At 35.4% G+C, this 12946-nt stretch overlaps 1 protein-coding gene across 1 annotated transcript; it reads right to left on the reverse strand.

The window, feature by feature from the left end:
• Window positions 1-401: 401 nt before the first annotated feature.
• Window positions 402-8875, reverse strand: LOC116717798 (m-AAA protease-interacting protein 1, mitochondrial). Its single transcript, XM_032559421.1, has 5 exons — window positions 8354-8875; window positions 6300-6371; window positions 6029-6155; window positions 4846-4990; window positions 402-1972 (listed from the first exon to the last, which is right to left on the reverse strand). The coding sequence occupies exons 1-5, from the start codon at window positions 8750-8752 to the stop codon at window positions 1888-1890; spliced, it is 828 nt and encodes a 275-aa protein (XP_032415312.1). The 5' UTR covers window positions 8753-8875; the 3' UTR covers window positions 402-1887.
• Between the last annotated feature and the right edge of the window lie 4071 nt (window positions 8876-12946).

Consider the following 12946-nt stretch of genomic DNA (forward strand, 5'->3'; position numbering starts at 1 on the left):
AATCGGAAAGTTAAGGTATCCGGTCATAACGCAGCAGAACATTGTGAATTTCCCTCATTTGAATTCAGATATATCAAACTGTTCACAATGGGAACGCAATAAAGGGCTCACACATATTTCAAAGACACTGGACATTCATTTTGCTAAGTATTTTTGAAGTAGTTTCTAGTGCAAATATCTTAGTTGTATACTTGAAATAAGAGAAAACTAACTTACAAGTAGCTTTTCAGGTAGATATAGGGCTTGTTTTAAGTAAATAATTCCTTAATATTAATGGAAAAATGCTAATTATGAGTTAAATAACCTACCAGTGGAACTAGTGCTTGGTTGGGTTTGTCTTTTTTCAAATGTACTAAGATGTTTGTAGTACAAGTGTAAAAATAAAGCTCAGGAGTGGCATATTCAGTTTAGATCAAGCACTTTATTTAAACAAAATAATAAAACTCAGTCGTCCCGAGTCACATTCTAGACTTTGGAGTAAAAAAGAGAAAGTTGATTTTTTTCAGTTTATGGCTCAACAAGTTGTTTTGGGGATTGCATACTTAATTATCTGATGAAATGTCAAATGGGTTTCTGTTGGTAAAGTCATAAAAAAAAGAACAACTAACTTAAAGGAGTGGAGGTGAAGCTTGTTTGTGGCAACATTTAGTTCTGGAGCGTTGAAGGCATCAAGGGAATAATTCAAGTGGGATATGGGCTTGCTTACAGCAGGCTCACCCATGTTCAATGCTTAGCTTTGCATATAAGAACGTACAAGTACACAGTCTTAAACAGGTCTTAAAATAAGGTAAAAGCAACAACAGACAAACAAAATGTACATTTTCAGAGCAATATTTGCAGATGCAGTGTCTGTCCCATTACACCAGCTTGGTTGTTTCCTTTGAGAGTCATTTTTACCCTTAGACCAGCTAAATCATGAGTGTCCAAAGTGCAGCCCAGGGGCCATTTATATCTAGTACTTGATATAAATGGAGACTTTCTTTCTTTAATTAGGACAAAATTATCACAAACAAGTAAAATGTTGGATACAGTACAAAGGATTCGCTTTCTGCATTCTCTTCAAGCACCAGAGACTTTTACTCAAAAGTGAATTTTGCTTCACCCAAATCTGCTTTTAATTAATTTAATAAACTCGGCTAAATACAAAAAGAGTGACCCACATCGTGCCGTTTTACAGCACAGTCAAGTAACTATATTATTTCCAGTTTTATGAAGATGCTGTATGTTTCAAAAACAACTTAAAGGAAATTTGACTTTGCATCATAGTCGTATCTTAAAATTCAAGGATTTCTCAACCATGCAATGGATGAGTCAGAGTAATAACACTCAATAACATTATAAGATGACATAAAGCTTTATAAAAGTACATTTTACATAATAGCTCTCACTTAAAGATTTTTAAAATTCTTTTGTTGAAAACTAAAGTCAATTTGAGACCTTTTAGAACCCTTCCCAGTTTCATTTCCAAAATCTACATGTTCAGGTTTTATATTTCTTACCGTAGTTTCAATATTAATGCTTCCATTTGCAAGTATATTTGTTGTTAAGTATATTTGTTGTTACAGTTGAATTTTCCAACAGTTTTTTTAACAATAAAGGATTTTCTATTCTATTATCTGTCATTGATTATGTTTTTCCAAGATTTTCAGCATTTGGGAGAATGATGCAATACGTCTAAAATTGTTCATTTGAGGTTGTATTTACCCAAATTTTAAAACAATTTGAAGATGTTTCTATGTCCTGATATGTAAAACCTTACATATTTTTCCATCATACTGCCGAGTCTTTTCTCCCGTGACTGAAATCTGCATCATGTGCGTTGTTTCAAACCGTTTAAATCCAGCAGTCAGTTCTCCAGATTAATCCTGACGTTGTTGCAAAGTGAATTCACTCGGCCATTTTCCAGTGCCAGTGCCAGACGGTTGTTACCATCCAATCAGGAGACGTCCCTGGTTTTAGCTCTCCGTGGAATCTGTGGAGATGGAGACAAACATGTTTTTTTTTAAAAAAGAGCAAAAACTGGTTTATGTTCATTTGTTTATTGAAATTCCAGAAGAAAACACTAAAAACTTTAGCTTCACCTGATTCAAATTCTGTAATAAAAAAAACCAAACTCCTGTTAAGTCAATTTATTTGCACCTTTTAATGTATAGTATCTAATATTTACTTCAAAAATGTTAGCAGTATAAAGTAACAAACATAACAGGAAATACAAGAGACACATAACTTTTGTAACCACAGTAATCTTAACATGTTCGAAACGGAGTAATAAGAAGAGAAAAACTTATGAACTGCATAAATTCATACTATATTTTCAGATGGACCCTCATTATTAGATATCAAAAAAGAAAAATATTAACATACCTAGAAGTTACACAAATTAATAGCAGAAAATTTACACAGTATAAATATATTTTGTGAAATATTTGAGTATAATTAAAGGATATGCCACTGTATATAAACACTGACTTCCTCTATACATAAATATATGCACTATTTACTATGTAAATTTATGTCCAGCCTTGTATAATCTTATTCATTACAACAATTGTTACTCATAGATATTTCTATACATATTAAAGCAAACAGATCTACATAAAAACATAAATCTAAGAGACTTCAAAATCAAGGTTGATTAATTGACAAATTGTCTGAAAAATATTATATAAAAAGGTTTATGTGAAAAATCTGCAGAATATGCCAATTTTTTTATGATTAATCGATTAATCATCAGAATATTTGATTATTAAAATAATTGTTAATTGTAGCCCTGCTGAATACAAACCCTTCCCACTCTTTTCAGATTTATATTTGCAAAAAACTGATTTATTTTTTTACAATTACTGTGTTGGTTTATCACGTAAAACTCAACAACAGAAACCCTGAAGTCATTGGTCGTAACAGTAAACTGTGAAAAAGTTTTAGCGTGTGAACATATCTGCGACTCACGGTAATAAGATTGTGAAAGAAGGTTTCTTATCCAGCTTAGCAGTCGGTCGGCTCGCCTTTAGGATAATGCTAGCAGGAAACAGGCTTTCTCAGACCTGAACCCACAGGGACAACAATCTGCCCAACCAGATCGGCGGTATTAGGCAGAACCGCCACACACTGCGGCCCAACAACTAACTGGATTACTGGGGAAGAGCAGAAAGAGGCTTTGACTGAGAACCGATTTCCTCCGTTTTGTTTGAGCTGCAGTTTCACAAAAACTGAACCAAATCCTGCTTTTTCTGAACGGCTGTATTAGAGCCTGGACATGGAGGAAGTGAAGAGGCATTTTTACTCTCTTGGAGGATTTAATAAAGTTTTTTCTGTTTCTGCAGAATAATGTATGTATTTGACATTAATCTAACTTACATTTAAGCCTGTGGCAATAAGCAGTTAATCAATCAATCACATCATAAATTAAAATGAGTTTGATCATTTCAATTCTGAAGATTATTTTTTTCCCTAAAAGACTGTATTTATTTATTTATTACACATCAAAATACAATTTATATAGCATTAAAACATTTCATTCATGAGAAGGAAGAATACAAAAAGTACTGTGGGTTAATGAATGAATATAAAAATATTAAAGACCGTATGTGTGGGTGTTTAAAGACAATGTGTTGAATAAAAATGTTGCAATAAACAATCCGTTAATCATTTGGTAAGTTGAAATGAGCTCAATAAGTTTTATTCTGATGATTCATATCTTTTGAAGGGTAATTTTATTGGTGGTTCTGTTTTATTTTCAGTTCTAGTGTTAAGTGTTCTTTGCAAACTGAAAGTTTATTGGTCTTTGAGTGCAAACCTGCATTATTATACCAGTATTTAAAAAAAAGACAATATTTCATTTATTCCAACAATTTATTGTCCAGTAAAATTTGCTATTGTGACAGATATAATTCAAAAGTAACTCTTTATTCTTCAAAAAAAAAACACTGTGTTTGCCAGAAGACTCAAATGTTTCAGAAAAATACGAGATGTATTTTTAAACTGGGTCGAAATATATTCTGCTCAGTTTTTCTTTGTATGTAGAGGAGCAGATGCGTTCGAATATCTTGGTTTCTTATTTGTGAGTGAAAGTAAGGCTGCACCATGTTAGGAAAACACAAACCTGATATTTTCGCCAAGAAATTGTGATGATGACATAATGAGAAACTCACATTATCCATGTTTTCCTTCATCAAAAAGCCAACAACTTTCTTTGTGAGCTTTAGCACCGCTCTCTGAATAAAAATGTAGTTTTCTGCATCAATCGTAGAAAAAGTCTATCCCGCCAGAGGAAATAAATGCAGAAATTAACTAATGCAACTAATGGTTATTGTTGTTTCAGTTATTCTGACGATTAGTCAAATAACCGGATAAAACATTTGGCACATTCTGCATTTAACCACTTTTTAAAATACAATATTAAAAATAAATTTAAAAAATGCAAATAAACTGATAATATAATTCATTAAAAAAAACTTCTAACATCAACATTTGAAAATTTCAGCCCTTTCTACTTGATTTAACATCAATAATAGGAAGTTGTTTGTTTTTTTCCTACAGTATCTGAACCAGGTGAAGTTAAACTATGACTTGAGGAGTTCATAGTAAAACATGTTTACATCTTAAATGAAAAATGTTTGTTTTTGTTCAGTTTTGGCCTAATCACTGCTCTAAAAATGCAAGCTTACTTTTTTTAAAGTCTTTATAATCAAACGACTCGATTACTAAAACAGTTAATTATTTGAATAATCCTTTAATCACGATTAATCAGATTAATCGTTTCAGCCCTATATCTGAGATGTTGCGCAGGTCTCATCTTCCCTAAGCGTTGCTCCACATTTTTCACAGTTTGAGTCGTCAACTCACTCATAAACTGCGGTTGCCAGTTTCTTCTGAGGGCTCCCGTCTTCTCCAGAGGTCACCTTGAAGATTTTGGTGCCCTCTGGGTCATCCGGACCCTCGTGTGACGACAGGAACCAAAATCTCATGACGACAAAGCAGAACTTCCTACCTGCAGGGACAGTGGGGAGGATTTATGGAGACCCGAGACGCCGCGCCTCAGCTAGCAGCAGGAACTGTGTAAAAACTTTGAAGCTTAACTTTTCAGTAGAGCTGCGTGATATACTGTAGTTTTAAAATATATGCTCTGATTTTTTCAGGCCACTTTTGCTTTTAGTCTTTCTTTTCCTTATAAAAGAAACTACAAATGACGGAAAATATTTTCATATGTGCATAAAGAAATTATAGAAACTTTCTATTTCTATACTATTTCTTTTAAGTAAAACATATACCAAAATATAACGTCAGCATTCCTCATTTGAATTTTTTTTATGAGCTCATAAAACTTTATTCTCCTAATATTATCACTTTATTTTTGTTCAAATGGACCGTAAATTATTTCAAATTAATTTTTCAACTGTGTGGATTGTTCACAGATGTTTGTTTGTTTAGATGTGAACTATAACGGTTGTTTATAAATGTTTTTGTTTTGATTTAATGGTATTTGTAGTCTTCAATTACTTTTTTGTTTTGTTTATTTTTGGACCTTATAGGATGCCATAGAGAAGAGAGTCTGACCTTATAAAAGGTCAGACTCTCTGACCAGCCAAAATGGTTGGAAAAACCATTTAGGATGGAAAAATGTTTGTTTTCCAGACAGGATTCAAATGTTTGTTTTCTGCGTTAAAGAAACAAAGATAAAGTATTATGAGCCCATGTTGTTGTATCTTAATGTTTGTATATATGTTTTGTTTTAATCATAATGTCATTCAAGAATATTCTTGTAATATTAGAACTTTATTCTCATAATTAAAGTAAACATTTTTTAGCCTGGCACTACATATTTCGTTGTAGAGTTGAGTCCAAATAAACAGAAGTTTTAAAACAAGATGGCGGCCTTAATGACATCACTCTGAAATATAGAGACCCCAGGACTGAATTGGTGGGGGGAAAAAATTAAATTTTCAAAAACAAAAAACAATTTCAGGATGAACACCTTAGAATTAGAGTGAATCTCTGAAATTCAGTGTTTCACGTCAGGAGAACTCACCGTGTTCATCGAAGACAACAGAGAGGTCCTCCGGTAGCACAAATATGATGTCCTCCATTTTGACGGCGAGCTGCTTCCTCTGCGCCTTAGTGAGAGGCTTGCACTTCTCCTCCACGTATTCCCTCATCTTCAGAAACAAAACAAAAAAGGATTTCTAGGGGGTTTTTTTAAATAAAATGTTTCTGTAAGTTGTTGATTTGAGTCAGCATTACACCTGAAACTAATCATGAAATGTTTTGTGGGTAAATTTTGGGTTACTTAAATGTGCTACCTCATCGGTCACGACCCCTTTCAGCTCATGGTATCTCCCTCTGGACATCTTGCTGGAAACATGGACCAAAGCCTGCGATGGAAAACGAGAAAATACTTTTCAAAACTTTGTTTTTAATCAGACTTTGGCATCATGATTTTATTGCTAATCTTTTTTATTTAGTTTTTAATGCGTATATTTTATTTTAATTGTGTTATACATAGATTTGCGGCAAATAAAACCAAAGATTTTAACAGATTTTTGGCTTTGCTTTGGCTATTTGTCATGGTATAATTAGAGAATTTTCCACAAATGAAAAAAAAAGAAACCTATTGGCTGGACAATAAATCAATAACAATCTATAACAATTGACACATAATCAATATCAGTAGATAGCATGTCTACTGATATCTACAATATTCTATTGTTGAATAGAATATTCAACAATTTCACTGACCTCTGATCAAGAAACAGAGCATTCTCTGGGATTTCTCTTTGGCTTCAACTAACTCACTCACTCTTTGGTTACCTAGCAACAACCTTTTCAGTTACTTTTCAGCAACAACCTTTCAGTTTAAGGTTCCACTATTGTGCCTCATCACTGCTTAGAATGAAAAAATAATGGCGTGGAGTGAAAACTGGATAAAACAGGAAAGGTCATACCATCAGTTTGGTATTATTTTAGATGCATAAAAAAAAACCTAATCAATAGTTATCGATACTGACTTATTGTCTAGCCCTACAGAAAACACATTGAATAAAAAAATATTGAAAAGTACATTTATTTTACTAATGGCCTCCACAAGCCACAAAAAAATCTTGCTGAAGAATCTGGCTGCTCATATATTTCTGCATAAGAGATCTTATAAAAGTATATTTTTATACTTTTATAAAATATTTAGCAACATTATTGCTAAATATTATGATGATACTGGTTGAAATAAAAATAAATTTGTCTTCCTTTGTCCACTCTCATGTGATAAAAACATTATCTGTGGCATTTACTGTCTTTGAGAAGCCGAACTTGGAATGCTATGCTGCTACCAATACATTACTTAAAAATTGTGTAAAAAGGGCGTGCCGTGGTGGCGTAGTGGTTAGCGCGACCCGTATTTGGAGGCCTTGAGTCCTTGACGCGGCCATCGCGGGTTCGACTCCCGGACTCGACGACATTTGCCGCATGTCTTCCCCATTTCCTGTCAGCCTACTATCATATAAGGGACACTAGAGCCCACAAAAGACGCCCTGGAGGGGTAAAAAAAAAAAAAAAAAAAAATTGTGTAAAAAAAACGATAAACAACAACATTATTGTTTATCGCAATAATTACTGGGACAATTTATCGTCTAGCTAAATTTATTATGATCAGAGTTAGAGACTAACTAGTTACATTTACTTGAGTAACTGTTTAGAAAAAAATAACTTTTAGGAGTAATTTTACTACGCTGTACTTTTCACTATTATTTGAGTAAAATTTCTTGATTCTCTACCCAATGAATGAAAAACAAAAAATATCAGACACAGTTGACACCTGCAGTTTTTCTTAAAGTTTCATAAGTTTTTTATTGAAAGAAACTGATCTGAAAAAAAAATCTTCTTATACCCGAGTTTTTGTTGTTACTTATATGAATTATTGTGATTTTGGTCTTTAAAAATACTAAAATTTTCATTTAACTTTATATTTTGGACCATCTGATGGAGTAATTTCTAAATATTAAATGATTGATAATTTGATCAGTTACTCTGTGCTTGTAAACCAAATACTTGTTTACTCTTACTTGAGTAATTTCGTGGACTGGTACTTTCTACTTTTAGTTGAGTAAAAATATGTTGACATAGTGCTACTCCTACTGGTTATGGTGACAGGTCTAGAACTGAACTCAACATTTATGATTACCATATCAGCTGGTGAATATTTAGAAATAAATTATCATTGCTATGTAAACAGTTGAACTTTTCTGTGTTATTGTTTTTCACATAAACACATTTATGCAACTTTACATCGACCTTTGTATGACTTTTATGCAGTTTGTTGCAGTTAAACTTAAGGATTTTTTTTGTATTTTTTGTAGTTTACCTGCTTTACTCCTCTGTGAAACTCTGCAGAGTTGATGTCCACCTCAAAGTAAAGCTCAATCAGGAGCGTTATGACTCTACACCGGATCCAGGTGAGCGGGTCCGGGATGCCCACCACAGAGATGTGGGGCTGGGATCCGGGGCTCCCCGGCGGCTCCTCGGCTCCTGCCCGGGAGCTGAACAGTCTGCATTTCCCCCCGGCAAACACGAACTTCCGCCTGGAGCATCTCTGCCCGGGTTCGGTGCTTAAAGGACGCCCAGGACCCGAACACCATCTCCCCCGCTGTTGGCACCGGAACGCCGGGTCCCTGTTGCAGATGGAGCCGCTGCTCCAGGCCTGAGCCCCGGCTGCGAGGCCGCGGAGGTCCCGGCGTGCAGCGAGGCCGGCGATCCGCTGCATCGGGCAGCGACTGGAGTCCAGTCACTGGACCAAGAATCGGGTCACTCCCCGCATCCGCCGGTTCTCAGACCGATGGTAACCTTACGCAATTCACCCCATGTTCTACCCATAATGCTTTAGTCAACATGACGCGGACTGTCACTGCTGCTGCATTCAGGTACTGTAGGAAACTCTACAACTGCAACCATATGGAAACTTTTTTAGAAATGTCAGCCCTTGGACTTATTTAGATAACTTTTAACAATACGGAGAAATTCAAGTTATATAAGAAAACATCAATACACTTCAGAGTCTGCATGTAAACAAATTAAAGCTGAAGCACAAAATGCAGTTTTTCTTTGATTAGATTAAATATTTTAGATTAAATATTCAATGTTTTCTACTTGCTTTCTATAGTAAAGACTTGTGCTTTTAGCTTTTGCTTTTCACTTTTATCTCATGGCTCTAAAGGAATGATCTTGTTGACAAAATAAAACCCTTTACAGTTTCTATATTTCTATGGAAAAGAAACCGATGCTTTATGATCCCAAACATTATTAATTTGGGTGATAATTTTGAGTATTGATTTACAGCGCCATTGTACTTCTAAAACATTTTAGACTTTTTGTTTTTACTATAACGAGTCCACGAGTTTTGTTACGAAATTTTAAAGTCCTCCAGGATTGCGTTGCTTGCTCAGTAAAATTATATTTATTTTGTTAAGTAAATGCACCTGTCCTTTATAACTCTCGAACGACACAAATATTTTAAAATCTTTAACTTTTTAGTTGAAGGATTTGAAATAAATAACTGTTCAAATTGAAGGTGTTTCACCAAACGTGTCCAGCAGGGGGAGACAAATACTAATTTATTGGGCTTCACTGGTTCTGTGTTTTTAAAGTTTGTGAAAAGCAGCGGACTAATTTTATGTCGGTCATATCCAGCCGGAACATCTGAAAAAAATAAAACCAGTAGAAAACGGCCAGTAGCCCAAGCTGTTTCTGGCCTCTTGTTTTTGTTTTCTTAAAGATAATTTAAATATAAAACCTGATCAGAGTGATATCGTGTCGATACCAAAACGGTTTCAGCTGTGCGCGCGCACACGGCATAAACACACGATTGATCAACTGATCAATGAATTGACGCGGTTCAGACTGCAGTATTGGAGTAAGTATATAAGATTCACATCATATTTCTTTGACTTTCTAGTGTTTTAATTTACTAATCCCTGATAGATTCATGACAGTTCTCTAAAAATCCTCCATTTAATTAAAGCGGGTTGCCATGTTCTTAAAGCCATTATATGTTCTCCATTTTTGTTAGCACGTCTGCTAAAGATTTGCAGCGAGTTTCTAAAAGTGAGCTTTCCACATTTTATTACCTCCGTCCTCACTTTCCTTAACAGCGAGATAAAATAGGCCCGAATCCAAACTCTTCTCCAAACATGGAGAAGCAGCGTTCAGCTTCTATACACCACAAATCTGGAGCAAACTTTCAGAAAACTGCAAAACAGCTGAAACACAGAGTTCCTTTAAATGCTCAGAGCTGCTTCTGAACCATAATAAATTCAACATTGACTCACAGATTCAATGGGTTTGATAATGGCACTCCTCAAAATGTAATCTGGTTTCTCAAATGTTGACTTTATGTTGTTTTTATGACTTTTTATTCTTGTGTTTTTATGATGTAACACAATTTGAAACTGCCTTGTTGCTGAAATGTGTGATTGATCAATGATTTTTTTTTGGCAGAGTTTCAGTGTTAAACTCCGTCATTATTGCTCTTCCTGAAATACAAATGTAGTCTTTCCCATTTTGAAGAGTAGCCAAGGGAAAAGTTCTTCTGTGTCCCATCATGCATTAAGTATTAGACGTTTAAAAAAAGTAAAAATAAATAAATAAATAAAAATCCTCTAACCGTCTTTATTTTGTAAAAATTGTTTTGTGTAAAACAATAACTCAATATTCTCCCACTGAATAAATGCAGTCAAATTAAAAGCGGTATTTTAATCTATTGTGGTCTTTTATTAAGACTTTAAGTGAACGTCCATCTCGAGCAGCTGCGTGTTTCTCGTTTCCTTTCCGCTGCCGCTGAGTGGCGCTGTTGTCCACATTAAGAGCCTCTGGGTCACAACAGGGTTGAAGATATTCAGGGGAAAACCTCCAAAGTGTGCGATGCAGGTTCGTTTGAACACTGGGCCTGGGTTTGTGCAGCAATCATGTGTGCAGGCAGTGGCAAATTTAAACATTCCTGAATTTATTTGTATATTTTTGGTCGCGGTGGGATTTGTCTGAAGGCTCCCACACATCCGTACCGACTTGTTTTACACCATATCAAATTGGTTGAATAATTTAAAAAGTCTAGACGGAGAACACACTAAAAAGAGACTTAGAAAATCATCGCCCCGTTTAAAATATGCTTTTTTTTGTTACATTTTTTCAGTGTAGGGATTAAAATTCCAACAAAAAGGAAAGAGATGCAGCTTTAAATACTCACAAAAATATTAAGAAAGTCATAAAAACGTCTATTTCTGAAAACAAGTGTAGAGGTTGGATAAATTTGATCAGTAGAGTTGAAATGTTTCTTACCTCTTTCATGGAAGACCTTAAAAAGTACATTTTAGTCGTCATTGTGAGGGGTTTTTAGAAGAACTCTGTGCTGGTGAGGACTGCATTTTTTAAATCTGAAAATATGTTGATTTTGTAAATTCAAATGTAGTCTGGGCTACAGGTATTGGTTTTTGTGGGAGCTGGAAGGGAGCCTCACAAAATAGCAGGCACAGGTGTTGATCAGGATAAAAAGAAAGAAAGAAAGAAAGAGACGAATAAGATTTAAATTGTGGTTGCTGAATGAATCTGGCATTTCTATATTTAAATGGAATAACAAAGTTTGGAGGAAAATCATATTTTCTTTGTTTTTTTTTTTCACTCAAAGTGAGGGTTAATAATTAAACTTCAGCGACAACTAACAAAAGGTAATTAGCTCCAAAATGTTCTTAGTAATAGTTTCTGCCTACAAATTATCTTATAACCTGTTTTTTTTATTTTTTAAACCATGCATAAATTAAAAAAAAAAGAAACAAAATTTATTATTCATCTGAGATGTGATTAATATGCAAAATTATGCAAATTAAGATGGAATTAGGCTCCAATTCTCTGGTGGAATTTTCCATTATAATTTAATACAAAGTAACAGAGTAATTGGTGTCACGTGTAATTACGGTTACTCAAGTGCACTTTCAGGCATGCAAATGATTTGCTATATGTTGGTTATCCTATGCAAATGCACCATGTGGTGTTTTAACAAGTCGAGGAAAGCACAATGGCTACCCAGCGGGTTTGGAGCCACGCAAACACACCAGGATGTATATTTTAAATGAGACACGGTGGAAAACTTTGAAGTGCCCGGATTATCACCACGACGCAGACTTTCATCTATCCCCAATCGATTAGTGAGAGGAAGCTGGGCTAGGTTAGTGTTTTTTGGGAGGGTTGGAGGAGACTTGGAGTTAAACTGTTGCTTCAGTTCGCCACGCTGCCTCAACCTCGGCTCTTCTTCTGTGTCTTCATTATGAGTGTTTGATCAGTGATGCTGCAAATGTCAACGGCGAGCAGGAAAACGTGTCGGGTAATTACGGCGTGACAAACTTTCCAGGGGCAGAGAGACTAAACCTGATTATGTAACTGATATCTGTTCAGATCGGACGAAGTCCTGGGAAAACGCTCAGAGGAAAAACAAATTTAAAAAAAATTCCTACTTGGGAGGCAAATTGATTTTAAATTGTTACAGGGCTGGTTTACATGTCCTGACATCTTGGTTTTCTCTCCACCACACACACACACACACCCCTACACTCTGCTATCTGTCTTGTTATGATCAATGCTCTCAACAAAGACATCCTCCCTCCCTCCTCGTCTCCCTCCTCGCCCCCCGCCAGCCGCCTCACCCGTCCTCTCCGCCTCCACTCTGTGTGTCTGCCTGCATGCACAACTCTCTCAAAGAACATAATCCCTCAACAAAATGGAAACACAAAGGAAACTTGAGCTCAATCCTATAAACGCACGGACACAGCACACAATGCCTCCTCCCACCCGTCCCCCCACCTCAAACTGCCTCCCCAACAGCCATAAATGCCCCAAGGCTCAGATCAGGATATATCAGGATTCTTCTCCTCCTCCTACATCCATCCATCCATCCATCCATCCTGGTTTCGAC

The sequence above is a fragment of the Xiphophorus hellerii genome, chromosome 3 (assembly GCF_003331165.1).
Source record: "Xiphophorus hellerii strain 12219 chromosome 3, Xiphophorus_hellerii-4.1, whole genome shotgun sequence".
NCBI lineage: Eukaryota > Metazoa > Chordata > Actinopteri > Cyprinodontiformes > Poeciliidae > Xiphophorus > Xiphophorus hellerii.